Here is a 27,413-nt window from a genome sequence, read left to right as displayed (position 1 = left end):
GACGCTGGGAAAGACTGAAGGCAGGAGGAGAAGGGGATGAGATGACAGAGGATGAGATGGTTGGATGGCATCACTGACTTGATGGACATGAGTTTGAGTAAGCTTTGGGAGTTGGCGATGGACAGGGAAGCCTGCCGTGCGTCCATGGGGTCGCAAAGAGTCAAACATGACTGAGCAACTGAAATGAAACTTCTTTAGCTGAGTGGCTCTGAGTCTGGTGTCCCAGGACTGCTGTTTAATTGGCTTCTCTCCAAACTTCCATCTACTGTTCTCAAGCATGACCAGGCTTTCTGTGACTTCGTGGAATGCACTCTTGCTGTCTTTGACTCCCAAAACCAGCCTCTGAGGTCATCTCCCATGAAAGGCCTTCCTGGCTCTTCCTCCTCTTCCCTGAAAAACCAGAACTCATGCCTCTGTGACCGGGTCCCTGTACTTCATTCTTTTCTCAGCAGAAACCTCCTGGCATTGCTCGTTTACCTGGCAGCTGCCCCTTACCCCCTGGAGCTCCTGAAGGCAAAATGCCTGGTTAACTTTTGCAGCCCTCCAACCTTACACCTAGGTTCTGATGGAACATTATTTTGGGGGGGCAAGAAGCCACGGCTTACATTATATTTAGGTTAAGAACCAATGTTCCTACTTTACCAGGAACCATAATATACTATAAGGTACCAAGAAAATAAATCTTTCCAAATCAGTGGCAAAGATATGACTAATATTAATATAATCTAAACAGCATTCTGTGAATAAGGGAAAGGAGACCCAAGAAAGAAGCCACACACAATATGTACTAGATTCACTTTTAATGGGTTTGAGTCATGTGCGAATGTTGATGCTTCTACAGACCTATGCCTGTGTGAGTAAGAAAAGAGTCTCAAAACACAACATAAATCTGAACTGAGCTTTTTCCTGAAAGTTATAATATTCTGATCAAATAAAACATAATAAAACTCTTGCTTCCCCACAGGTGCAGTGTTTCTTTATAGTCACAAGGAATGGTATCTTAAATGCCTGGCCACAGGTTTCCTTGAGAGCTGAATTAAATGGATTTAGGCATCACAGTATAAAATCAGTTCTTTCCACAGAGCACAAGCTTGTCTCCTTTCTGGCATCTCTTTATTCCTAGCAGAGATGCAACATTAAGGAAAGGTTTCTACCAAGAACTGGGTGTTGGGCAGTTCTTCCCCTAGTAAATGGGATCTGTGCTGCCCTCCATGATTATTAGAAGCAGAAGCCAAACATCTGAGACATGCAATCTGCTTAGTGCATCTATTTATTAACATACAAAGGTGCTCAAGGGAACTAGTGATTCACCCAGATATGGAATTCACAAGTTGGAAAAATAAAAAGGGGGCACACCATCAGAGATTTTAGGGATTGAAAAGAGTAGCTCAAGATGAGATTGCAACATCACTGTGAAACATTTAACTTTCTTAGAAAGTTTAAAGTGTACTTATCTGTGCCCTGCAGCTAGGTATAAAGAGCCATGTATCTCTTTGTAGTAACATGGAGCAGGGATAGGCTTTTCCAAATCATTTAATCCCTGAGCAGCTACCTGAAAAGTTAACTTTTTAAAAAGCCTGATAAGAACTACTGTATCAAAACTCTACCAGAATGTTACAGTGATAAATATATCTTTGTACAGAAACACAGAAGCTATTTACATTTATTTAGAAGCTATTTACCCCTTACTCCTGCTCAGAAAAAATACATTTCCTGAAACAGTTCAGCAACTCTGAGGCCCACAAAAATGATTAAAAGCTAAATTTTACTTGCTCTAGAAAATGCTGTGCTTAGTTAATTAGTTGTGCCTGATTCTTTATGATCCCATGGATTGTAACCTGCCAGGCTCCTCTGTCCATGGGGATTCTCTAGGCCAGAATACTGGAGTGGGTTGCCATGCCTTCCTCCAGGGGATCTTCTCAACCCAAGGGTCGAGCCCAGGTCTCCGACATGGCAGGAAGATTCTTTACTGTCTGAGCCCCCATAATTTGCAACATTACAAGAAACATAATACATCACCCCACTCCCAATATTTTTTACCAGTGTGATGAATGTTTCATTAAAAATACAGTAATTTCTTTTACCAAGTCAGGCTACACCTCCTAGGACTCTTAAATAAGTGAGAAAAATACAGTTAAATTTTTTCCTGAAAAACTTTTCGGAAAGTCAGCACTGGTAAGAACAAGAAAAATCTAAGAATTTAGTAAGACAGGGTATTTAGGATCTGTCGAATCTTCTTTGGCCTTAACGTAACTATTTTTAACAGGAAGAATTCATACGTGCCCAGATATCTGGGAATACTGGCTAAAGTCTGACTGCTCAGACCCATAGCTGGTGCTGAGGCACACCTGACACACGCCACTGTGGACACATGAGGGCTGGGAGGGGGTGTTCCTATCCACCAGGGTCTCACTGAACCAAAATGAAGACACCATCCATTATCTCTGAAGGATCTCTCAGGCCATTTAGGCCTCTGCTTAAAAGCTGTATGATTCACTGTATGTAATGACCAGAATACTACATATGCGCTGAGACCAATTAAGCACAATAAAAGGGCTAATTTTGGCATTTTCCAGGCCAAAGCATTCTCTGGGGAAAGTCTCAGGTTTGATTCCTGGGTCGGGAAGATCCCCTGGAGGAGGAAATGGCAACCCACTCCAGTATTCTTGCCTGGGAAATCCTATGGACAGAGGAGCCTGGAGGGCCACAGCACATGGAGTTGCAAAGAGTCAGACACGACTTAGCTATTAAACAATGACGATTTTCAAATTAAATAGTTAAGAAGGACTTTTGGTCTTTTCCCTTCTCAAAATATGAGAACAGGAAGTCTGTGGAGACCCTTTAATCCCCTCAGACAAATGTGGAAAATGAGTGTGAAAGAGGTGCCAGCATCCCCTGGTCCCTAAGAAGGAAAAAAGATGGTAGGAAATAAGATAAAAGAACATAAACACTAGATGAGGGGATGAGATGAGTCAAGGCTGCCTGGCTTCACCTCCACTTACCCCCAGGGGCCTGGCCAGAAGGGAAATGCCTTAAATTCAGCTCAGTCACTCCTTAGCTCATGGCTTTATGGCCCAGAGACAGAGAGAGAGAAGGCCATGCCGGAGGCCATCACACTTACAACCTGAAATCAAACCTGAATGTTAACTGGAAGAACTGAGGCTGAAGCTCCAATACTTTGGCCAGCTGATGTGAAGAGCCGACTCATTGGAAAAGACCCTGATGCTGGGAAAGACTGAAGGCGGGAGGAGACGGGGACGACAGAGGATGAGATGGTTGGATGGCGTCACCAACTTGATGGCTGTGACTTGGAGCAAGCTCCGGGAGATGGTGAAGGACAGGGAGGCCTGCCGTGCTGCAGTCCACGGGGCTGCAAAGAACTGGACGTGACTGAAGGGCAACAACACACTCAGCTTTCCCACTTCAGAAGATACAAACACCTTCACTCAGGAAGGTCACCGGAGGCAGGGTGGGGACAGGCACTTAGCACTTCTTTGCTGTGAAACCTCCCTGCCCTGGGGAGGGAGGTTAGGTGCTCAGCACCTACAGAAGTTAATCTCTTCTGTTACAAAATTTCATGCAGGTAGATGTTCAGACAGATCCAAGGTCAAGAGCTCTGTGACCCCTTGTGGTCCCCCTTCCAGACCATCCCCCGCAGTCTCGAGGACTTGGGGGTTTTGCTGTACCCGATCCACGGCACATACATAAGCAGTAACACCAACTGAGCACCGTGGCGCCCAGTCCACTGCGGCTTATCACGGGCACGTGCAGCTCTGGGTACTTTCTTTTCACTTGCTCTGAGCCTCATGACTCCGACCCTGTAAGTATCATCGCTCCCACTTGGCAGATCAGGAAACTGAGGCTCAGAAGTAAAGGAAGTCACCCAAAGTTGCCCACCAAGAACCCAAAGCATCATTTTGAAGTCTCCCAGGCCTCTACATGTCTGTGCGGTTCAGTCTGAGGAGTTTATTCAAAGAGGCTCTCAAGCTCCTGGAGGCCAGGCATGACCCAGCCATAACCACTGTGGCCTCTGTAGGTGCCACCGTTTAGAAGTCGCAGCGAGGCTGGCTGCGGCCCGGCTCCTGGCACCAGGGCGGCTCAGTTCCTGGCAGTCCTCAGCTTCTTCCTGAAGAAGTCGGGGGCGGCCTCGTACAGCCACTCGGCATCCACAACGCACAGGTCACGCATGTAGCACTTGTTGGTGAAGAGCAGCTCCGTGTACACGACGCAGGCCGGCTTGCAGTGGAAGAGCACAGATGAGGGATGGATGGCCACCGGCTGGTGGGTGTCCGTGGTAGCGTAGGACCCGTCCGGCTGCAGCTCAGCGGTGCTCATGAAGAGGCTGTGCGCCAGGCATCGGCGGATGTTCTCTGTGTCCCCTCGGGAGGACAGGATTGGCATGGACATCTGGTTCGGGAAGAAGTGAGACACGGAAAAGACCCCAGACGTGAGCACTGCGCAGCCACCCATGGTACATGGGGCCACACTGCCTACAGCGCAGCCTGGTGCAAGGCCAACGGAGGAGGCTGGCGTCCGGGCTGGGCGCTGACCTCCGGGACAGCTGCCTCAGATGTCTGAGGTGAGTGCGGGTAGAGGAGCACCACGTCTACCCTCAGCAAAAGATGAGAAAACTCCCAAAGCCAAGCGACGGCCTAGCAGGAAAGCCATTCAAGTACAAGAAGGGTGGGAAAATGTATGCAACACAGACCACCACAGGCTGCTGTGAAGAGTTGTGTGCTCGGTCGCTGGGTCATGTGCGACTCTTGGTGGCCCCATAGACTGCAGCCCGCCAGGCTCCTCCATCCATGGGCCTCTCCAGGCAAGAGTACTGGAGTGGGTTGCCATTTCCTTCTCCAGAGCATCGTCCCTAACCAGGGATTGAATCCGCGTCTCCTGCTTCAGCAGGTAGATTCTTTAGCACTGAGTCTCCTGGGAAGCCCGGAAAGAAGTTACTTCAGGGCTAACAATAGGCTGCTGGCACTGGACACGGGCCTGGGTAAGGGTGACAACTGTCTCCTAGGGTCACGTGGATGGTCCGCACTGGGGGCTGACTCAGAAGAGGCCTTACACACAGAGAACCCTGGTCACCACAGAGTTGTTCACGGCAGCAGAACGAGGACACTTAGTGCTCAACACGGGAGACTGCGAGCACAAGCCACCCCACCTCTGAGGTAGAACACGGTGCCTCAGACAGTCACTGAATATAGAAACGTCCTCCAAGAGGGAATATAAGCTGACAGGAGGCTTTTTGGTGGATGGCTTGGCAATGTCTATCAAAATCTAAATTCCCCATCCAGAAGTTCATTCTCTGTGCACCAGAGCACAGATGTTTATGCAGGAGGATCATCACGCTGGCACAATCTATACGACCATCACTAGGGACTTGGTTAAAAAACTAGTGAGGACAGGAGCGAAATGCTACCAAGTCAATAAAAAGAACGACAGAATATACAGGCACTGAGAGACAGCCCAGATACAAAGTGAAATTCAAGGAGCATTCCAAGTGGAAAAAAACAAGTTGCAAAACAAAACATACATCAAACTTGTTTAAAAAAGAAAATTTATATATCCACATATATGCGTAATACAGACAAATAAACAAAAACATACATACATAGAAAAAAATTCTAGAAGGATCTACACTGGACTACTGCTTATCTTTGGAGGGGCAAGATTAGAGAAACTTCTATACTTTCTACACAATATATCACTATTTTCTTATTTTAATTTTATTATTGGAGTATAATTTCTCTACAAGGTTGTGTAGGTTTCTGCTGTATATATATCACTATTTGCTACACTCTATCAACTTGTAATAAGTATGCACCGCTTCTGTAAACTGAAAAAGAATGATAGGTATTTCCACTAAAAATAAAAAACTTAGGAAGAATTCTAGTAACGTTGGAAAACACTGTTAAAGTTTATAAAAACTGGATATAAATCATAGATACAATGTATTAATAACTATCCATGTAAAAATATATTTAAAAGCAGAGCCACCAGGAAATGGACCAAACTGGTGAGAGGTGGAGTTGTGGGTAACTTTTACTTTCTTATTTAAAAATTTTCCTACAATGAGTGGTTTTTCTGCAATCACTACTAATAAGCAATTTGAGAATTTTCACTTAGAAAAAGGTGACAGCTTAGCCCCCCAAAGATCAGCAGGAAGAAAAATACCTTTATGCAGATGTCCCTCAGCTGTGCCCTGACTTCAGCTACTAGCATCATATTCTTGCTGTTGACAAAGTTCTCTTTGCACCATTCCTGAACAGGGAGAAAAAAAAGAGATGTCACAGTCCTCTCGCTTCTACAGAGATAAAAATAAAGCACAACTTTTATTATTTTTTTTTTTAATTAAAAAAATATTTAGTCATAACATGCAGCATTCGGGATCTTAGTTCTCTGACCACAAATTAACCGCCGGACCACCAGGGAAGTCCCAGCATAATTTCTAGAACATAGTTTGAATTCAGAGGGAAAACTGCAGTTGCCAAAAGTAAATACAAGAAAATATCTTTATATCAAAAAGCGTGAACCATATTGAAAACCATAATGGCAAAAGAATGATGACCTTCAGAATATACTAAAAAAAAAAACACCACCACCTACAAATCAGTCAGAAAATGATCAATAATCCAGTAGAGCCATAAAGGATATGGACAGATAACTCACAGGAGATTAACTACAAATGACAATAAACTTAAGCAAAGGTTCTTGGTCGCTTCAGGAATCAAGTCAGTACAGTTTCAAATAACTGAGATGCTATTTGATGCTTTCAAACTGCAGTGCTGGAGAAGACTCTTGACAGTCCCTTGGACTGCAAGACCAAACCAGTCAATCCTACAGGAAATCAACCCTGAATATTCACTGGAAGGACTCATGCTGGAGCTGAAACTCTGATACTTAAGCCAACTGATGCAAAGAGCTGCCTCACTGGAAAAGACCCTGATGCTGGGAAAGTCTGAAGGCAGGAAGAGAACGGGGCAATAGAGGATGAGATGGTTGGATGGTATCACCAACTCGATGGACATGAGTTTGAGCAAACTCTGGGAGATGGTGAAGGACAGGGTAGCCTGCAATGCTGCAGTCCATGGGGTCGCAGAGTTGGACATGACTTAGCAATTGAACAACAACTACTTCATATCCATCAGCCTGGGAAGAATGCAAGTCATTTCAGCCAAGTTGGAGAGGTGGGTGGAAATGGGAACTCTTCTGCACGACTCTGGGGAGGGCAAAGAGGTGAAGAGGTGTTGACCCTGGGGAAGCTGAATGCAGCTGCTCCTAGACCAGCAGGTCCACTCCTGGGTGTCGACTTCCGAGAAACCCTCCCCTTTGTGCACAGGAGACCTGGATGGGATGTGCACTGCGGTGCCAGAGGCAGAAATCAGTGGCAAAAGGGTAGTGTAAGGAAGCATGTATAGCATACGATGCCCGTGGACAGGAAGTGAAAGCACGATGTTGCCCAGGGAGGTCCAGACCCACTTCACGACAGTGGTTACAGGAGGCAGGGAGGACTACATGAAGAGCAGCTTGAGGCTCTTGCTGTGTCCACAGCATTTATCTCCTTAAAAATAACCTGACCTGGCCTCCCCTGGTGACCCAGTGGCTAAGTCTCTGCACTTCCGCTGCAGGAGGCACGGGCTCCACCCCTGGTCAGGGAAGCTCCACATCACACAGAGTGGCCAAGAGCAAATAAACAAATACAGTGAGGCAGATGGAGCAAAATGTTTACAACTACTAAAGCTAGGTGGTGGCTATTTTTTTTTTTTTTTCCTAAAGAGCTGACTGCATTAAAACACAAAGTTAAAGTGCCGGGGTCCAGCCCCGGTGGATCCAGGGTGATTCGAAGGTGGGGACAGAGTCGGCGTCCTTGGAAATAATTTATTTAATTACAGACAGAGAGGGATCAGAAAATTAGCAGAGAAAAAGAGGCTGAATAACTTGGTTTACATGGAATACCAATTACCACCTACGTAGGTCGCAGGCGTCTTCCCGTTTTCCCGAAGGAGAGGAGGCACTGAGGCCCCCCTGGTCCGATCTCAGAAGCCCAGGCAAAATTAGCAGGCTTGGTGGGTACCCATGCACCAGATGGGAATTCAGCCAGAAAAATGGAGAGCAAGAAAGAAGCGACATGGGGGAATCAGTCTTTCTGGAAACTGATCCGATTTCTTTATTTTGGGGTTTGCTTATATACCTTTTGTTACACATAGGGATGAATACAGAGTCACGCGGGGGTCAGCAGTCCGGACCTTTATCAAAATCAGGTGCTTTACATAAAAAAAAAGATCTTAGGGGTTTTACATGATCTTCTGGCCATGAGGCCTGCTGACATTTTACGACCCTTTCTTTCTGATAACCAAAAAACTTATTTTTTCCAAGGGTGTTTTTTCTTAAACCAGGCACCACCCTCCAAATAAAGTTGCATTCCCATAGGGTGAGGGTGTAGTGAGTTATAATCAAGAAAGGAATTTATTTAACCCAAGGTTAACATGATTAATCTTAAAGGTTAATACTTATTTCTCCTATATGCTAGTTATATTCATTCTAAGGGCAGGGAATATGGAGATTTAGCAGCAAACATCAGCCCAACAAATGAAAATCCTTTCACCAATGTTCCCCTTAAGATCTATTTAGTCTTAAGATAGTGATAAAGTTACATTTTTACATAGCAAGGACACAGTGATTTATAACAAAGTACAGTGATCTATTACAAAAGAGAAAATTCATTAACTCAAAAAGTCTAGTATTGCTAACCTTAAAAACTACTATATTTCCTTTTCTATATTCCAAATACATTTATTAATATATTCCCAGGTGCCTAAGGATATGGAGGCCTGGCGGCAATCATTGACTCAACAATGAGAAAAGCCCTATACTAATTAAGACTTTCCAAATACTCCAAGCTCTCTGTGCTGTTTATGGTTGAGAGGTAGTAAACAATCATGTGCTTAGTGGCAGGAGTATGGATAATCCTGTCACACAAACTAGTTTGCCAGCAGAGAGGTTTGACCTGAGACACCCCTGTCACACCCAGGGCAGGGAATTACCAGCAATTATTGGCACAACAAATGAAAAGCCCTTCACCAATATAATTCCTAACCAACCCACTATACTAATAATTTCTAATTTCCCAAAAGAATCTGCCTTTAGTAAGTCTAAAACATCTCATGCCTCTCAGGTTGGGAGGCTGTAAACAATCACACGTGGCTGGACGAACCTATACAGGTGGGCTAGATAACCTTCAGAGGAGTTCGTAAGTTGAAACACTCTTGTCACACCCAGGAATTTTTATTGACTTGGAGCTGCACGTTTACTCCTTCTCCGAGAGAACCAGTGGGGAACAGCCCCCATAAAGTCAGAGGTGTAAGCGAGAGCATGAAACAGTAAAGTAGATAGACTCTGGTTTTGGGGGTAGATGCTCGGGAACAGAGGGTTTCCTGAGGCTTGATCACGCCTTTGCGTATGCCAAGCCTCCTTCCTCATGACCTTTGCCATGGGCGGAGTTCCTCACGCTGGCTCCCGGCATCAAAGCATGCATGCTATGGCACAAATATTGATTCTTTTGGGAAGGGCAGCCACTCGGCAGGCGGGATCTTTGTTCCCTGACTAAGGATTGAACCCAGGCCACAGCAAGTGAAGGCCTGGAATCCTAACCACTAGGCCAAAAGGGAACAATTTATTTTTAAAATTGTATTGATAAATGAAGGAAGGTACTGTCATTTTCCATCTTGGTCCCGGGAATGGAAATGTCACACAAGCAAAAGCTGCTATGAAGAAAGTTAGGGGCAGGTGGGGAAACAAACCACCTTGTAGCCAAGAAATTGGGTCACCAGGTATTAATACTTCACCTGCCCACGTTAAGTATGAGGGAAACACAAGCAGAGAGAAAGGCTGAAACTGTGTCTTCCCTAGTAGCATCTCTGGGTGCAGACATCTCTGGAATGACATCCAGCATTCTGTGTAGCTCTTCAGAAGGTGCAGCCAAAAAGGGAAGTGTCCTGAAACACAGGACCAAAGGGAGGCCCTGTTTGAGAAGAGGAAGAGGACAAGGCCTACCTTGTTCCCGCCGGTGTTCTTGAAGGTCCGGTAGACATTGAGCAGGGTGAGGTGATCGCCCTCGCTGGACACAAACTTCTTCCGCACGCTCTGCACTTCATCCCGCCGGGAGGGAGGGTTGTAGAGAATGCTGTCCACAGACAGCAGGGCGACAATGGTCAGTATCTCCTCCGTGCAGTGGAATTTGGGGGATAGGAGGATGGTCTGCAAACCACAATGAAACACTGCGTGAGTCCAGTTTTTTCCTGGCTTCTGAATTCCATATATTGCTTCTGCAACTTCCCTTGTAAGGCGTGAAGGGGCAGGTGTTTCTAAAACCATGACAATATAAGTTATGCTCTTTTATATATTTATTTGTATATTATTTTACTTTCTGTAGAATAGATAGCTTTCTTGTATGATCCCATATAGGTAGGGCTCATGACTTCACTGGTGGAGGAAATGGCAACCCACTCCAGTATTCTTGCCTGGAAAATTCCATGGACAGAGAAGCCTGTGGGCTACAGTCCAGCAGGTCGCTGAGAGTCGGTCATGACTAAGCATGTACACACACATGACTTAATATGAACTTGAATTACACAGAACGGAAGTCGAGGTTCGACACAAAGCAGGCGTTGATAATTGTTAAAGGTGAAGATGAATCTAGAAGCACTGGGCTGAGGAGTCCCCTGTGGGACGGCTGATCTGTAAGGTACAGGGAGGGGACTGAAAAGAGGGTGGCACTTACTTTGGCAAATTTGGGTTCTAGTGGGAAAGCCGCCATCTTTCTTCCCATTGGAGTTAGGGTGAGCTGGCCATCCCTGTGTTCAAGGGCACCGAGCAGCTCCAGCTGGGCGATGGCTGCCTGGATGTGATCTGGAGAGAGAGAGACATGAAAAGGAGTCGAACACTCAAAACAGGATGGAGCTGCAGCTACTTCATCACATCAGCGCATTTCTGACAAGCCTAAGTCAAACCACAGTACAGATCACAACCACACTGTCCCCATGAGGTACTTTTCAAAGCTATTCATGACATCACTGTCTTCAGCTTATCTCTTCATTTTTTTAATTTTCTAAAAATAATTTTCCTTATTTTTGGCTGTGTTGGGTCTTCACTGCTGCATGGGGCTTTTCCCTTACTGCAGCGAGCAGGCTTTTCTGTACTGTGTGGGCTTCTCATTGCGGTGGCTTCTCTTGTTGTGGAGCACAGGCTCGATAGCTGTGGTGCACAGGCTTAATTGCTCTGTGGCCTGTGGGATCTTCCTCGACCAGGGATCCAACCTGTGTCTCTTGCATTGGCAGGCAGATTCTTTACCACTGGGCCACGAGAGAAACCCTCAATTCTCTTTTTAAATAGTGGCCTGCAATTTGGCGATATGTATGCAAACCTGAAGCCCAGCAAACTTACACTTCTGAATTTCACACTCATTTATCTGAACCTCGTACAGAGACCTGTGCCTCCAGATGGACATACACAACAATGGAAACACCAGGGGCCTCAGGAGCCCCTGGAGAGAAGGACACTATTTACTATTTACTCTTTAATTCCTTTTAAATTTGAACTATGTAAATGTATTACCTATTAAGCATAAAGATGCATGTCTAAGGATGCAATAAATATACATGTACAGAGAAAAACTGATCTATAAAATATATTAAGTGAAAAAAGCAATGTGCCAATGTCTACCAGGAAAAGGATAAATGCATCTTGGCTTATTCATAGAATGGAATAGTATTTAAGTGATGAAAATACATCAAATGTAAACCTTACAAAACATGACAGATGATAGGAAGGTCACCAGAAAATCGAGACATAAACACACCAACTGAAACCATGCTTGTGCATGGAACAGATATTCAAGAAAAGCAAGGGATTCACAGATCAAACCTGGCTGGTGGCTGACCTTGAGGGAGGAGTGGGAAGGAGGTGAGGGGCGGCGGTCACTGGGAATGGCGGTCGCAGGGCTTGTGGCCCCGGTAATGGGCACACAGGTGTGACTTCACTACTTCTACCTGACACGTATGTTCCTCCTTTTATTTGGTGGGGGTGGGGGGCGTTGCGTGGCATGCAGGATCTTAGTTCCCTGACCAGGTATTAAACCTGTGACTCCGGCACTGGGAGCTCAGAGTCTTAACCACTGGACCACCAGGGAAGTCCCTGTTCCTCCTTTATATGTAGGAATTTAGTAACTGATAGAAAAAAAAGTATAGAACGGACTGAAATGGGTGTTGCTATTTATGTTTTGAAAAGGAGACTGTGTGTACTTAACCACACAGATTTTCTCTAGGAGACACTAGGAAATGGCCACAGGTGGGGCTGTGGGGAGGGAAACTAAGAACTTGATGACTGTGGAGGCTCATGTCTATTATCCGCTATCTACTTTCTTTTAACCAATTGCACTTCTTCACTTTAAAAAAAGAGAAAATGGTATGTGTTGAAGGGATGCCGAGCGCTAAGCTACCATGACAAAGAATCCCAACTATTTTTTCTTCCTCCATGGAGAGATTCCCAGTGAAGGGCAGAGACCCATCAAATTCCAGCTGAAAGCAAAGAAACACAATCTGTTCAGTCCCTTTGCAAAAGTCCAAGTTCACTGGGGCTGCAGTAACCCGTGGACCCCCCTTGACTACCTTCTTTGGTTCCTGTGACCACAGAACCCACCCGCGATGGTGCTGACACGAAGCCCCTGATTCTGCACCAACGTAGTGTGAATAGCACTGGGTCTCTTGCATAATTCTGAGACTCTTTTCTGGGAGTTAAGGCTGTTATTCCCCTCAGTCATAATAAACAACAGGACACCAGGGGCTTCCCTGATGGCTCAGTGGTTAAGAACCCACCTGCCAATGCAGGAGACATGGGTTCAATCCCTGCTCTGGGAAGATCCCACATGCCACACAGCAACTAAGTCCATGCGCCACAACTTCTGAGCCTGTGCTCGCTGACCTAGGAGATGCAACTACTGAGCCCGCACGCCCTATAGACTGTGCTCTGCAACAAGAGAAGCCGCTGCAATGAGAAGACCAACCACTGCAACCAGAGTAGCCTCTCCTCGCCGCAACTAGAGAAAAGCCTGCGCAGCAACAAAGATCCAGCACGGCCAAAAATAAATAAATACATAAGAATAATAAAGGAGAGTGCCAGAAGGCCTGCTGTATGGAGCCCACTGGCAGTCCCTTTCTGTGTGCCCACCTCCCCGAAGACTCCACTCACCTGGAGACGGCTTGGACATGAAGTCAAAGGTGAGCACGTTTGGAACTTTCATGGCGAGGAGCTGCAGCATCACGCTCGCCAGGTTACACCTGCAAGATGAAGACAGGTGGTTCACAAGGGCACCTGACCCCCTGGCCAGCAAGGCAGAGCCACCCACTAAGGAGCGTCAGTTGCAGGAGATACAGGCTGCAGGGACGGGACCTCGGGATGGATGGCAGGTGGGGAGCCCCACTGGCTACCTTTGGATCTCTGGCACCGTCATCTTCTCAAACTTCTCAAACTCATCCTCCGTGTAGAGCCGGTAACAGATACCGCTGTCCTCTCTGCCGGCCCGGCCCGTGCGCTGCCAGGCCTGGGTCTTTGATACCCGCTGCACAGCCAACACCTCCAGGCCACTGTCTGGTGGGAGAATGGCCAAGTCAGAGCTCTGCTCATCATGTGAACAAACTCCTTCTACAACGTAGACTATGAGGAGCATTCCCTGGGATACCCAGGATTCTTTCTGCAACACATGAGTCCAGAAAAACTCAAGGCTACATTGGAAGTGGGCTTCCTTCGTGGCTCAGTGGTAAAGAATCCGCTTGCTAATGCAGGAGATGTGGGTTCAATCCTTGGGTCAGGAAGATCCCCTGGAGGAGGAAATGGCAACCCACTCCAGCATTCTTGCCTGGAGAATTCCATGGGCAGAGGAGCCTGGCAGGCTACAGTCCACGGTATCACAAAGAGCTGGCCACCACTTAGTGACTAAACAACAATAAATATGTCAGAAAGCACGTAACCAGACTGGTTTGTGGTAAAAAGAGACCTCGCCATGAATACTGTGTGAAATCTGTGACTACAGCATCAAAGGACCTTGAGCTTGGGGCAGTGGCCAAGGGAAGTAGATTTCAGAGGCCTTGGCTTAAGTCACAGTTGAAAACAACCCGCTGGGGCGGCCTAGGACTCAGGGGTCCTCCAAGAGGTGGCATTTTCAGTGCCAAAACCCAGACAGTTTCCAGCAAATCAGGATGGCTGGTTGCCGATTGATCATGACCCCAAAATGAAATGCCTCCATCCCTTGTGTGCTACCTCCTCGCTCCTGCTCTACTGTAAAAGCGAGACGGTGTAATGTCACTACACCTAGGAGTAAACGAGACTGATTTTCTTGATAAAGGTGCACGCTGTGCCAGTGTGGAGAACCAAGCCCTTTCACAAACATGGTCCCCAAGAAACACACGTGAAAGTCAGCATCCTTGAATGCTTAGCAGTTCATTTGAAGTGAACATCTGGGAGCTATCATGTCAGCTGCCTCAAATCCTCCATGGAATAAAGCAAGGTAGAAAACAGACCTGAATAAAAATGACTTCAAGCAAGCTGTGGACTGCACACTGTCAGGAAACAGCTGGTGCCTTGGCCCAGCTGGGGGTGGGGTCCTGCTTTCTTTCTGGGAGACGAAGGATTGAACCAGCTGTGCTCAGATATTCCCCAGGAAGCCTCTGATGTGGTATCAGGCTGTCCCTGGCCTGACAGCCACCATTCTCGCCCACCTTCTGATGGAGTTTCAGTGCCTCTGCCCAGGTCCTTGACCCTCTGTCCCCAGGTTTGCCACAGATGGGCTCTTCTTCCCTGCCTCACATGTCTTTGTGGCCCTGCCTGCTAGACGGGGTGCCTGGTATTCAGACGTGAAATGCTCAGGTGGGGAACTGCGGGACCACGGGCCGCTCACTACACAGAGAAGAGACGCCAGGGGCCACAAGTTCTCACCAGGGTTATACTTCTTTGCTTTAACCATGCCCGTGTCAACTACATATTTTATTCCTGTAATGGTTATGGAGGTTTCAGCGATGTTGGTTGAAATGATCACTTTGCGATAACCCTAAAAGGAGGAAGAAAACCAAAAAGCCACATGACACACGTATGACGCAGAAGTTTGAAAACATATTCCTCATCGCTAACTGTCACAATTCACTCATGATCAAGAAGAGATGACTCCGCTATCTGGACAGTTATTAATACTGATGGCCGGGTCAGTATTAGGTTGGGGGGGTGGGTGTGTTTCAGTCTTAAAGGCCTATTTTGAGGTGATGAGGGGTGGTGGGATGGGCATTAGAGTCAGGAGGAAGTAGATGCGGCCTGGGATCCTGGCCCTGCCCGGTACCTACTGTGCCCCATGGGCATTTTATCACTTCACCCCTTGGGGCCTCAGGGTTTCTGAACTGGAATGGTGACCCGCCTTGTGGTTCTTGAGAGGATGAGGGACAGTGTGTGTCTGGTGTTGGCACAGTACTTGGCACAGCACCTGGCACAGCAGGGGTCCCAGGAAACTTATGGTGGACACGTGCTTGTTTACTGTGGACCCTGGGAGAGTCACTCAGGGAGCTTCCGGCTTCTGCTTGCGTCTCTCCCTCATCCCCAGACAACAGTCTCCCTGTTCCCACCATGGGAGAGCCATGTCTACAGCCCTGCATTACATGCTTGCGTCTTTCCAGCTCGTGAGAGAGATACCTGGGCACCCTGTCCACACGTCTTATCTGGAGCCTGCTGACAGGGGCACAGGCCCACTGATGCGTCCGTCTGGGTACCCAGAGACGGGGCTGGGCAGGAGACAGGGTGCACTCACCTTTGGGGCCCCCTGGAAGACGCGCAGCTGCTGGGCATAGGGCAGGGAGGCATAGAGTGGAAGGACCAGCATGGAGGGGCAGCCGTCTGGAAGGTGCTTGGCAATGTCCCGGCAGGTCTTACTCATGGCTTCGATCTCCTCCTGCCCAGTGAGGAACACCAGGATGTCATGCGAGGAGGGGGCTTCCTACAGAGAAGGCAGAGCGGGGTTACTGGGGTTACTGGGCCTTGACAGACGCACAGGTGCCACAGAACAGAACAATGATCGTTAATGAGGTTTTCCAGTTATTCTTAACTTTGGACCTGTAACTGAGCCTAGATACTGGGCGGGGGGTGGGGAGGGTGTACTACACCAAATGCACAGCTGCATCTTATTCAAGTTAGCCAGCTATGTTTAAAAATGAATTAAGGGGGAAAAAAAGAGACATAGTAAAAAACTAAGGGGATTTTGAAGGGAAATCACCAGATTGCTTTTTGCAACAAGAACAATGCCATGAAAAAGCACAACCACACAAGCAAATAAAATCTGCCTGGAGCTGCCTTCCTTTCATAATCATCTTGAAAGATGAAGCTGACAAAGGAGACAACTTAGAGAAACCCTGATCCATGAAAATGGCCAGAGGCTGGAAATGGAGCCCTTATTGAATGAGGCCATCAATCACACTTTCATAAACCCCCAAAGCACCCAGAACTTGGGCAAGGGCTTGGTATCTCAGATTTAACTGGGTCCTTCACCTTGAGAAGGGAAGAACATCTAAGTGTTAAGTACATATACCCATTTGACCCAATCTTCTTTGAAGTCTGTTTAGATACATTAATTTGTAGAGTGCCTGTTTGGCAAAATAACTGAAAAGTGTTCAATAATGATCTGTATTTGTGAAGTTGCACAAGCTGCCCAGTCATGTCCGACTCCCTATATTTGTATGTATGTGTGCATATAATAAAGGCAGACACGGCTCAGACAGTAAAGAATCTGCCTGCAATGTGGGAGACCCGCGGTTTGATTTCTGGTTCAGGAAGATCCCTTGGAGCAGGAAATGTCAACCCACTCCAGTATTCTTGCCTGGAGAATCCCATGGACAGAGGAGCCTGGCAGGCCACAGTCCATGGGGTCATGAAGAATCGGACGTGACTGAGTGACTAACACTATTTTTTCTTTCTGTATATATAATATGGCTATGTTTGCATACATGTAACTATGTATTTATGTGTGTGCATATACTTTTTAGCTCAGTGTTAAGAGGACAAACGTTCAGAGGTACACACACACAGACAGGATAAAATCTAAAACAAAAGCTTCATCACTAGGAGGACTCATCAAAGCTATTATATGACTTGAGGGCACCACAGGTATCATTCATAAAACATCCTTATCTCAAGTTTGCTTCTGGCAGCTAAACAAGGCTGACTGGGACTTCCCTGGTGGTCCTGTAGTTAAGAACACACCTTTCAATGTAGGGGACATGAGTTTGATCCCTGGTTGGGGAACTAAGATTCCACGTGCTATGGGGCAACTAAGCCTGCAAGCGGCAACTACCAGCCTGTGTGCCACAACTAGAAAGTCTGTGCACGGCAACCACAGATGATGTGTGCCACAACTACGACCTGAAGCAGCCAATTAAATAAATAAATATGTATTTTTAAAAAGTTGGCTTCTGGATATTTTCAGAAAGTTAATGGGAAGGTAAAAACAGTCAATTATATACAAGTCAAACCAAAAAATGAGATGATACACTCAAATTTTTAAATAAATGTTTATTAAAATGAAAAAACTGTTGAAATGTTTCTCTAATACATTTTTTTATAAGAGAACTCTAAATTGCACCCCATTATTGGCTAATACACCAACTTTTTATTTTTCAGTGAGACAGAATATCACATGGAGTAAAAGGAGGCAGCGTTTCCTAAGACTCCTTTCTACTCAGTTCTACATGTGGTATCCTGGTTGCAACACAAAATGTGCTTCTTATGGGGGGTTCTGATCACATTATGCGCACGAGCCACTGCTCTAATACATGGAGGTTTTCCAGCTCAGCTGAAGAAACGTGCTGGCCAGGGTTTAATTTTTTTTAGAGGAAAAGAGAAATACTATAAAAAAGTATAAAAATGGGGACATGGCAAGCAAATTCCTTATTCACCTAAAGAACACAGCTTACAAAGCAGTTTGGTTCGGCAGCTTCTCTTCTCAAGGCTGACTGTTCAAGGCCAAATAGGCCTTCCCAGGAATCCACTCCCTGCTGCCTACCTGGTGGATCTGGAATACGGAGACCAGGGCGGCATGCAGGTAATCGTGCTGGGGCTGCTTGGTGTAGAAAATCTGGATCGGGTGCTGCCGGCCCTCCAGGTAGAGAACAGGGGCTCCATTGAAATACTGGGAGAACAGGTCCACGTCCATCGTGGCTGACATCACAATCACCTGCCGGCGAGAAGGGCAAGGAGGATGGGAGAAAGGCTCAGGCCAGCCTTTCTGTGTCCTGCCAAGCCCTGAAGGCTGCTTAGGAGGCCACACTGCCCTCCCCCCGACCCCCCAGCACCTTTGCCCCGAGTCCCGAGGCAGAACGGCTGCACCCACTTTGAGAGGCAGCTTCCCCAGCTCCTTTCGCCTCTTCTGTGCAGCTTTCACCACCCCGAAGAGCACATCTGTGTGGATAGTCCGCTCGTGGGCTTCATCCAAAATGATGCAGCTGTACTTCCGGAGCAGGGAGTCCAAAATGGCCTCGCGCAAGAGCATGCCATCGGTCAGGAACTTGATCTTGGTGTCGTCTGAGGTGACATCGTCAAAGCGCACCGTGTAGCCAACCTTGCGCAGAGATACCAACCACTCATTCATCCAGCAAACATGTCTGCTGCACCTACTGTGCCCAGCACGGCGCCAGGCGCTGGTGTAGTGAACATGACCCACTCCAACCCTACCCTGCTCCCAGGAAAATGGACACGTGCCCTCAACTGCAATGAGGAGAAACTCTGCCAAGAATGTAACACTAGTTCCCTCCCCTCAGCCACTTCAAGCGAAGCAAGTGAGAAGATGCCCAAGATGTTTTTAAGTCAAACGCATGAACACAAATCTGACTTATATACACTTCAGGAACTCATTCTCAATAACCACCTATATGCTACGAAAATGCTTACAAGTTTGTAGAAAGATGTACAGACAAGAGACCTAGCAAGTGTTACTGAAGCCTTAAAAATGCTCAAGGAAAACAACTAATTTATCCTACTTGCCCACAGACTTTGAAAGCAAAGCAAATAGGACTGACAGATCCTCTGACCTCTAAGGAACTAATAAAGAACTCTGAGTCTGAAACAACTGTGGCAAGAAAGAAACGTGGAAAAGAAAGAAAGAAAGAAGCTTGAGATGTATAAGTCTTGTAATAGTCTTGTTTAGAAAAATAAAAAAGTCAGGGAAGTTGTGGGGGAGTGGGGGAGTGAGGTGTAGAGGACCAAGAACTGTTAGTGAAAAAGAAGTTAGGTACCAGCTTCCCAAGTTCTGTTCTCTTCTCATCAGAGACTCTGGTAGCCAGAGAGATGGCAGCCACTCGGCGAGGCTGGGTCACAGCAATGATGGCCTGGCGGCCAATCCCCCCTTCGTATAGGTACTGAGGGATCTGTGTTGTCTTCCCTGAGCCTGTTTCTCCTGGGAAAGAAAACAAGTCTCATTTAAACCTGAGCAGAAACAAACTTAACCAAAAAAAACAAAAAACCAACAAATCAAAGTCAGAAGGAAAAGGCATGAGAAAAATACTCGAGGGACTTCCCTAGCAGTCCCAATGCAGGGGCCTTGGGTTCAATCCCTGGTCAGGGAACTAGATCCCGCATGCCGAAACTACAGACCCCTATGCTGCAACGAAGACCCGGCGCAGCAAAATAAAATAAATAAATATTAAAGAAAAGAAAGAAAATAAGTTGATAAAAGTCATGGGAATATGTGCACCCATGAATTCTGCTAGTGGAGTGTTAACTGGAATTGCTTCTCAGAAGGTCAAACTACAGTAGGAAAATCTTTAAAATGTTTATATCCTTGACCCACAATTCCACTTGCAGGAACTGACTCTAAGGAAATAATGATGTGCATAAAGAATCAGCTTCAAATTTTATTCACCTTTGCTCTTGACAGTTAAATTTGGAACAATGTAAATGGTTAGCAATAGTAACTGGTACAGTAAAGACATACAGTGAAATACAGCTGTTATATAAAAAGTCCTACTTTTCGAAGGGATAAATGAGATGTAAATGTGCTGACATGAAGAGACATCTGTTCCGACACTGCAGCCATAGCGAACTCCTCACCCAGCCTGCCGCCTCCTTTCAAACCCTCTGCCTTTGCCCACTCGATTACGAAGTATCTGTTCCCACACTGCCTGCGTGACAAACTCCACAAGATGAATTAGACCTCAAACTTTCTCCCCAAGGGCTGCGCCCGCCTCCTCTGTGTTCCTTAGTGCCTCGTTCATCTCTCCTCCATCACTGATCACTCTACACTGTGTGAGAGCATTGAGACGTTTCTGTTTGCCTCCAGCATCAGAAGTCCCGGGAGGGATGGAAGCCTGTCTCTTTCATGTACCTGAGCACTACATACAGTAAGCACTCAACCTTATTACTACCCTCCCATGTTTCCTTCCCAGCATCCAACCAGAACAAAGAACTGTAAGCCTGGGCATCCCTCCCTCCACGACTACCACTGCCCACTCCGCCCCCCCACCCCCACCCCCTACCAACTTCACTGAGTCCTTCAGGCCCATCATCCTTCCATTTTCTCCCCTATGGCTCATTCTTCCTGACCTGGACATGAATCATGGACGAAGAACTTGATTATCTTGCACTTCTCCTGCTGAGTTCATCAGGCAAAACCCACACTTCGATCAAGGTTTCCCTACCCATCTCTTCTGCTCCTACACCAAGAAACTGAGCATTGGTGATTTCCCTGGTGGTCTGGTGGTTAGAAGAATCCACCTTCCAAGGCAGGGAATCCAAGTTCGATCCCTGGTGGAAGTAGGATCCTATATGCTTCGAAGTAACTAAGCCCAAGTGCCGCAACTAAGCCGGAGCTCTAGAGTCTGTTCTCTGCAACCAGAGAAGCCAGAGCACCCCAACCAAAACCTCATGCAGCTGAAAAAAAAAATATATATATATATATATACACATATATAATAATAAAGAAATTGAGCATCATTATAGTAAAATAACCCAACTGAGCCGACAACGACCTTAGTTTGCCATGGGGCCAAATGCACCTGGGTTCCAGCACCATGGCTGATCCTTGTTCTTGTTTTTGCAGCCCCTTTCCTCTGTCCCCATCTTCCCCAAGGACCCGTAAGTCCCATTCTCAGCAGAGCTCCCGCACCTACTTCATAGAAAAAGTGAAATCCTCAAAGACAGTCTCCCTCCATCTCCTCCTACAAGCTCTTCTGCAGTCACCCCATTCTTACCACCTTCCTCCAGCCCCCTAACCTCTTGCATGGCCTTCCTTCTATTCCAGGCCACTGCTAGATCTAACCCTTGTTGCCAAGGGTCCCCTTTCCCCATGCCCTCCGTCTCTGCTGTTAGTGCCCACTTTCCATCTTCAGCCTCCCTCTCTACTGAGTTCTTTTCCTTAACCTATGAAGTGAAGTCGCTCAGTAGTGTCCGACTCTTTGTGACCCTGTGGACTGTAGCTCTCCAGGCTCCTCCGTCCATGGGATTCTCCAGGCAAGAATACTGGAGTGGGTTGCCACTTCCTTCTCCAGGGGATCTTCCCGACCCAGGGATCGAACCCAGGTCTCCCGCATTGCAGGCAGACGCTTTAACCTCTGAGCCACCAGGGAAGCCAACCTATGAAGACCTGCAAGTTTCACTAGGTCCCCCTGCTTCTTCTCGAAACAGAAGTCTGTTCTCACTGCCTTCGTGAGATCCTCACTTCCAGCCCAATGACAAATCAGCTCTCATCCCACAGCTCTGCCAAAACAGAGCTCACCTCCATCCCCAATCAATAACTCCCACCCAACCCAGTGGGCATTTTTGGGGTCCCTACTTACTGGACTTCATTTCTGCATTTGTTCACTCCCTTCTTACAACTCTGTTTCTTAGACTATCAGCTCTCCTGGATCTCCTTCCCTCTTTGGAGGCTCATCCTCTCCGTCCATCAGGGGCTCCTCTTACTTAAAACGTTGGGGATCAAGGCCCCTTGCAATCGGTTCCCGGCCCTCAACTCTGCCTCAGTTAGTGCACCAGAAACTACTTCTTCCTCAGACTGGACTGTCTCGTCTCCACTTCGTCTCTTATACCGCAGGCTCTCTCCTCTGTGTCCAACGCCTTTCTAGGTCCGCCCCCTCGCCGTCCTCTCCGTACCGGCTCAGATCCACTTTTCTAAATTCCAAGTCTCCGGTGCATCCCTCTACCCTTCCGGCCCAGAAGGCGAGTTCTTGCCTAACGCGTGGTCACTCGCCCGGACTGTGAGCACCTCCAGAAAGGGGGACTGTCCGACTCCCTTCCGAGGCCCCTCTCCTGGCCCCGAACAGAAATAGGCAGTCAGGTTTGTTGCAGAAACGGATGAAAGACGGTGAGAAGCACCTAAGAAAAGCTGTTCTCTCAAGAGAACGAACGGGGAACGAAGAAGGACCCGCTGGCACGGTCACTCACCGATAAGGACGGCGCTGTCCAGGTTTCGGAGCTGGGCCAACAGCTGGCCTCGCGCCTGGAAGATGGGCAGATTCCGGCGCTGCTGCTCCACGGCCTCGGGGTAGGGGCTGGCCGAGGGCTGGGCCAGGGACGGCTGCTGCCTCCGGCCTCCACCTCCTCCGCCGCCGCCCGCTGCCAGCAGCATCACCGCACGCCTCCCGGGAGGGCAAGACCCGGCGCGGCTCGGAGGCCCGGCGCTCGGCCGGAATTTCTTGGCCGGCGGGAAGCCCGCCTCCTCGGGCATGTCGGGAGGGCACCGCGACGGGTGGCGCCGCGACGCGAGGCGCGAGGGCGGGAAGCTCCTGCGGCTGTCGGGAGCACACAGCTACTGCGCACCGCCCCTTCCCGCCACGTGCTAGCGGCTCCCAGCAACGCGGCTCACCTCACGGCCACCGGCAGCCTTTAAGGGGACTCCAACTCCCAGCATGCACTTGAGAGCGTGGCGAGGCTTTCACTTCCTGAGGGCGGGGAGAGCAGGGTCTGAGGTCCAACGAGAAAAAGATCCGTAGCCACAACAGTGAAAGACGGTGTGTACGGTTCCGTGGAACCTTAACTGCATAGCAACCACGGGATTCTTGTCCTTGTTTTGTTGTCCTGCTAACACTATTTCTTTCCAGTAAACACACGTTTCCTTTTTCTCTGCCACAATAATACTCGCTCTTCAAGAAAGTGTTTAAGTTTGTAAAAATGAGGATTACACAAGTGAAAGTCGTTCAGTTGTGTCTGACTCTTTGCAATCCTATGGACTATACTGCTTTTCATAGAATTCTCTAGGGCAGAATGCTGGAGTGGGTAGCCTTTCCCTTCTCCAGGGGATCTTCCCAACCCAGGGATCGAACCCAAATCTCCCTCATCTCAGGCGGATTCTTTATCAGCTGGGCCACAAGGGAAGCCCAAGAATACTGGAGTGGGTATTCTATCCCTTATCCAGCGGATGGTCCCAACCCAGTTATCCAACCGGGGTCTCCTGCATTGCAGGAGGCTTCTTTTCCAACTGATCTATCAGGGAAGCCCTGTGAGGAACACACAAGCATTTGCATTATTTAGTCCTCCAAACAAATGATGTTATATACTAGATACTAATGTCATCCCCATTTTACAGATGAAGAAACAGGCTCTGAGATGACTCAGATGTCACAGTAACTGAAGGTTGAAAAGGTTACTTGTGATCATCTTGTGTTACAGAAAAAGAAGGAAATGCATGATACATTCTAGGACAATCATACATTCTCCTCAGGAAGTAGCTATCCCAATGGAGGTGATCTGCTCCTGTAGTACAGGGGAAGTGGAAGTCTGATGGAACTAAAATTGTCTTTTACCCTTCCTTTCCCTGACTATTCCTGCCGGGAATAGACTATTCCCTGACTAGTTCCCTGACTGTTCCTCTCAAGTTCTTTACAGGACTCCCAGTCTCATCATACACATGACAATCAATGAAAAGATTTAGAATTCCAGCGGGAAATAGGATATAATTAGTTCCTCCTTCCCCTCCTAAATTCAGATCTCTAGAGCATTTGCTAATTCGCCACAGAAAGACTGGCAAGTGGCTGTTTGTGTACAGGAAAAGCAATTTCCAGAGATTCATGGTAAGTTTCAACTCACTTTAAAGACATCAGACACCTTCTAAAGTTCATTCCCATGAGACTTTCCCTGTTTGTGAACCTGTTAAAAATTCTCCTTCACCTTTCCTCCAGATCAGAAGTAATTTTCCTCTAGTTGTTGATGGTATAGTGACCAGGGGCTACTGAAATGTGTGTGTTGAACTAATAACAGATATGTATTTAAGAATGTGTGTGTTCAGTTGCTCAGTCATATCTGACCCTTTGCGACCCCATGGACTATAGCCTGCCAGGCTCCTCTATCCATGGAATTCTCCAGTCAAGAATACTGGAGTGGGTTGCCGTTTCCTTCTCCAGGGTCTCTTCCCGACCCAGGGATTGGATCTCTAGTGTCTCCTGCATTGGCAGGCAGATTCTTTGTTACTAGCACCACCTGGGAAACCTGTATTTAGGGATAAATTGACTTTTAATTCCTTTCCCCTAAATATTAATCTAGAAAGTCAACCCAAAATTAAAAGGGAAATAACATCTTAGTCTTTCCAGGTTGCTATTATAGAATACCACAGACTGGGTGGCTTATAAATAACAGAAATTTATTGCTCACAGCTCTGTAGGTGCCAGCCTGGTTGCCTTCTGGTGAGGGCCATTTCCTGGCTCACTGATGCTACTTTATATATAATATATGGCTGCCTCAGGTCTTAGTTGTGGCATGTGGGATCTTTTGTTGCTGTGTGTGGACTCTCTAGTTGTGGTGTGTGCTCAATAGTTGTGGCACGTGGGCTAAGTTGCTCTGTGGCATGTAGGCATTTAGTTCCCCCACTGGGAATCCAACCCTCAGAGTCTTAACCACTGGACCACCAGGGAAGTCCTGCTGACACCCTTCTGCTATGTCCTTACTTGATGGAAGGGGCTTGGAATCTCTCAGAGCTATTTTGTAAAGAATTAATCTCACTCATGAGGCTTCCACGTTGTGGCTGAAGCACCTCCCAAAGGTCCCACTTCCTAATACCATCACATCAATCATGAGGATTGCAGCATGACTTTTTCAGGGACATAAATATTCAGACAATAGTGATATCTAAATGGTCATCTGAGTTAAATTCACCCATTCGAGTCCATTTTAGTTTGCTGATTCTTAAAATGTTGACGTTCACTCTTGCCATCTCCTGTTTAATCACTTCCAAATGCCTTGATTCATGGACTTAACATTCCAGGTTCCTATGCAATATTGCTCTTTACAGCATTGGACCTTGCTTCCATCACCAGTCACACCCACAAATGGGTGTTGTTTTTGCTTTGGCTCTATCTCTTCATTCTTTCTGGAGTTATTTCTCCACTGATCTCCAGTAGCATATTGGGCACCTACCGACCTGGGGAGTTAATCTTTCAGTGTCCTATCTTTTTGCCTTTTCATATGTTCATGGGGTTCTGGAGGCAAGAATATTGAAGTGGTTTGCCATTCCCTTCTCCAGTGGACCACATTTTGTCAGAACTCTCCACCATGACCCGTCCATCTTGGGTGGTCCTACACGGCATGGCTCATAGTTACACTGAGTTAGACAAGGCTGTGGTCCATGAGATTAGATTGGTTACCATCATAGTCAACAAGAGTCCGAAATGCAGTACCTGGATGCAGTCTCAAAAACGACAGAATGATCTCTGTTCAGTTCCAAGGCAAACCATTCAATATCAAGGTAATCTAAGTCTATGCCCCGACCAGTAATGCTGAAGAAGCTGAAGTTGAACGGTTCTGTGAAGACCTACAAGACCTTCCAGAATTAACACCCAAAAAAGATGTCCTTTTCATTATAGGGGACTGGAATGCAAAAGTAGGAAGTCAAGAAACACCTGGAGTAGCTGGCAAATTTGGCCTTGGAGTACAGAATGAAGCAGGGCAAAGGCTAATAGAGTTCTGCCAAGAGAACGCACTGGTCATAGCAAACACCCTCTTCCAAAAACACAAGAGAAGACTCTATATTGGACATCACCAGATGGTCAGCATTGAAATCAGATTGATTATATTCTTTGCAGCCCAAAATGGAGCTCTATACAGTCAGCAGAAACAAGATGGGGAGCTGATTGTGGCTCAGATCATGAACTCATTGCCAAATTCAGACTTAAATTGAAGAAAGTAGGGAAAACCACTAGATCATTTGGGTATGACCTAAATCAAATCCCTAACGATTATACAGTGGAAGTGAGAAATAGATTTAAGGGACTATTTTGATAGAGTACCTGATGAACTATGGATGGAGGTTCGTGACATTGTACAGGAGACGGAGCAAGACCATCCCCAAGAAAAAGAAATGCAAAAAAGCAAAGTGGCTGACTGAGAGGCCTTACAAATAGCTGTGAAAAGAAGAGAAGCGAAAAGCTAAGGAGACAAGGAAAGATATACCCATTTGAGTGCAGAGTTCCAAAGAATAGCAAGGAGAGATAAGAAAGCCTTCCTCAGTGATCAATGCAAAGATATAGAGGCAAACAATAGAATGGGAAAGACTAGAGATCTCTTCAAGAAAATTAGAGATAACAAGGGAATGTTTCATGCAAAGATGGGCTCCATAAAGGACAGAAATGGTATGGACCTAACAGAAGCAGAAGATATTAAGAAGAGGTGGCAAGAACACACAGAAGAACTGTACAAAAAAGATCTTCATGACCCAGATAATCACGATGGTGCGATCACTGACCTAGAGCCAGACATCCTGGCATGCAAAGTCAAGTGGGCCTTAAGAAGCTTCACTACGAACAAAGCCAGTGGAGGTGATAGAATTCCAGTTGAGCTATTTCAAATCCTAAAAGATGATGCGGTGAAAGTGCTGCACTCAATATGCCAGCAAATTTGGAAAACTCAGCAGTGGCCACAGGACTGGAAAAGGTCAGTTTTCATACCAATCCCTAAGAAAGACAATGCCAAAGAATGCTCAAACTACCACACAATTGCACTCATCTCACATGCTACCAAAGTAATGCTCAAAATTCTCCAGGCCAGGCTTCAACAATACATGAACTGTGAACTTTCAGGTGTTCAAGCTGGTTTTAGAAAAGGCAGAGGAACCAGAGATCAAATTGGCCACATCTGCTGGATCATTGAAAAAGCAAGAGAGTTCCAGAAAAACATCTATTTCTGCTCTATTGACTATGCCAAAGCCTTTGACTGTGTGGATCACAATAAACTGTGGAAAATTCTTCAAGAGATGGGAATACCAGACCACCTGACCTGCCTCTTGAGAAATGCTGGTCAGGAAGCAATGATTAGAACTGGACATGGAACAACAGACTGCTTCCAAATAGGAATAGGAGTACGTCAAGGCTGTATATTGTCACCCTGCTTTTTAACTTCAATCAAGATTG

General features: G+C 46.8%; 1 protein-coding gene across 2 annotated transcripts; it reads right to left on the bottom strand.

Moving 5' to 3' along the window:
- Positions 1 to 783: 783 nt before the first annotated feature.
- Positions 784 to 22,904, bottom strand: DHX33 (DEAH-box helicase 33). Of its 2 annotated transcripts, XM_015098589.3 has the most exons (12): positions 22,462 to 22,904; positions 19,320 to 19,480; positions 18,419 to 18,646; positions 18,092 to 18,262; positions 15,848 to 16,033; positions 14,992 to 15,103; positions 13,488 to 13,647; positions 13,249 to 13,337; positions 10,784 to 10,911; positions 10,057 to 10,260; positions 6,178 to 6,264; positions 784 to 4,407 (listed from the first exon to the last, which is right to left on the bottom strand). In XM_015098589.3, the coding sequence occupies exons 1-12, from the start codon at positions 22,742 to 22,744 to the stop codon at positions 4,099 to 4,101; spliced, it is 2,118 nt and encodes a 705-aa protein (XP_014954075.2). In that variant the 5' UTR covers positions 22,745 to 22,904; the 3' UTR covers positions 784 to 4,098. The 2 variants fall into 2 exon arrangements, with proteins under 2 accessions (XP_014954075.2, XP_042111504.1); XM_042255570.2 differs by lacking the exons at positions 784 to 4,407; positions 6,178 to 6,264 and having other exon boundaries at positions 8,147 to 10,260.
- Positions 22,905 to 27,413: the final 4,509 nt, after the last annotated feature.

Source organism: Ovis aries, chromosome 11 (assembly GCF_016772045.2).
Source record: "Ovis aries strain OAR_USU_Benz2616 breed Rambouillet chromosome 11, ARS-UI_Ramb_v3.0, whole genome shotgun sequence".
NCBI lineage: Eukaryota > Metazoa > Chordata > Mammalia > Artiodactyla > Bovidae > Ovis > Ovis aries.
The sequence above is the reverse complement of the archived record's forward strand: the minus strand, read 5'-3'. Positions and strand labels throughout refer to the sequence as shown.

Excerpts from the sequence above, each read along its gene's own strand:
- DHX33 (XM_042255570.2), bottom strand. The coding sequence starts at position 22,744 with ATGCCCGAGGAGGCGGGCTTCCCGCCGGCCAAGAAATTCCGGCCGAGC. Across the intron at positions 18,647-19,319 it reads GAACAGAACTTGGGAAGCTG|GTTGGCTACACGGTGCGCTT; the intron begins GTACCTAACTTC and ends TCTCTGCGCAAG. Across the intron at positions 13,648-14,991 it reads AGCAAAGAAGTATAACCCTG|ACAGTGGCCTGGAGGTGTTG; the intron begins GTGAGAACTTGT and ends TTCTCCCACCAG.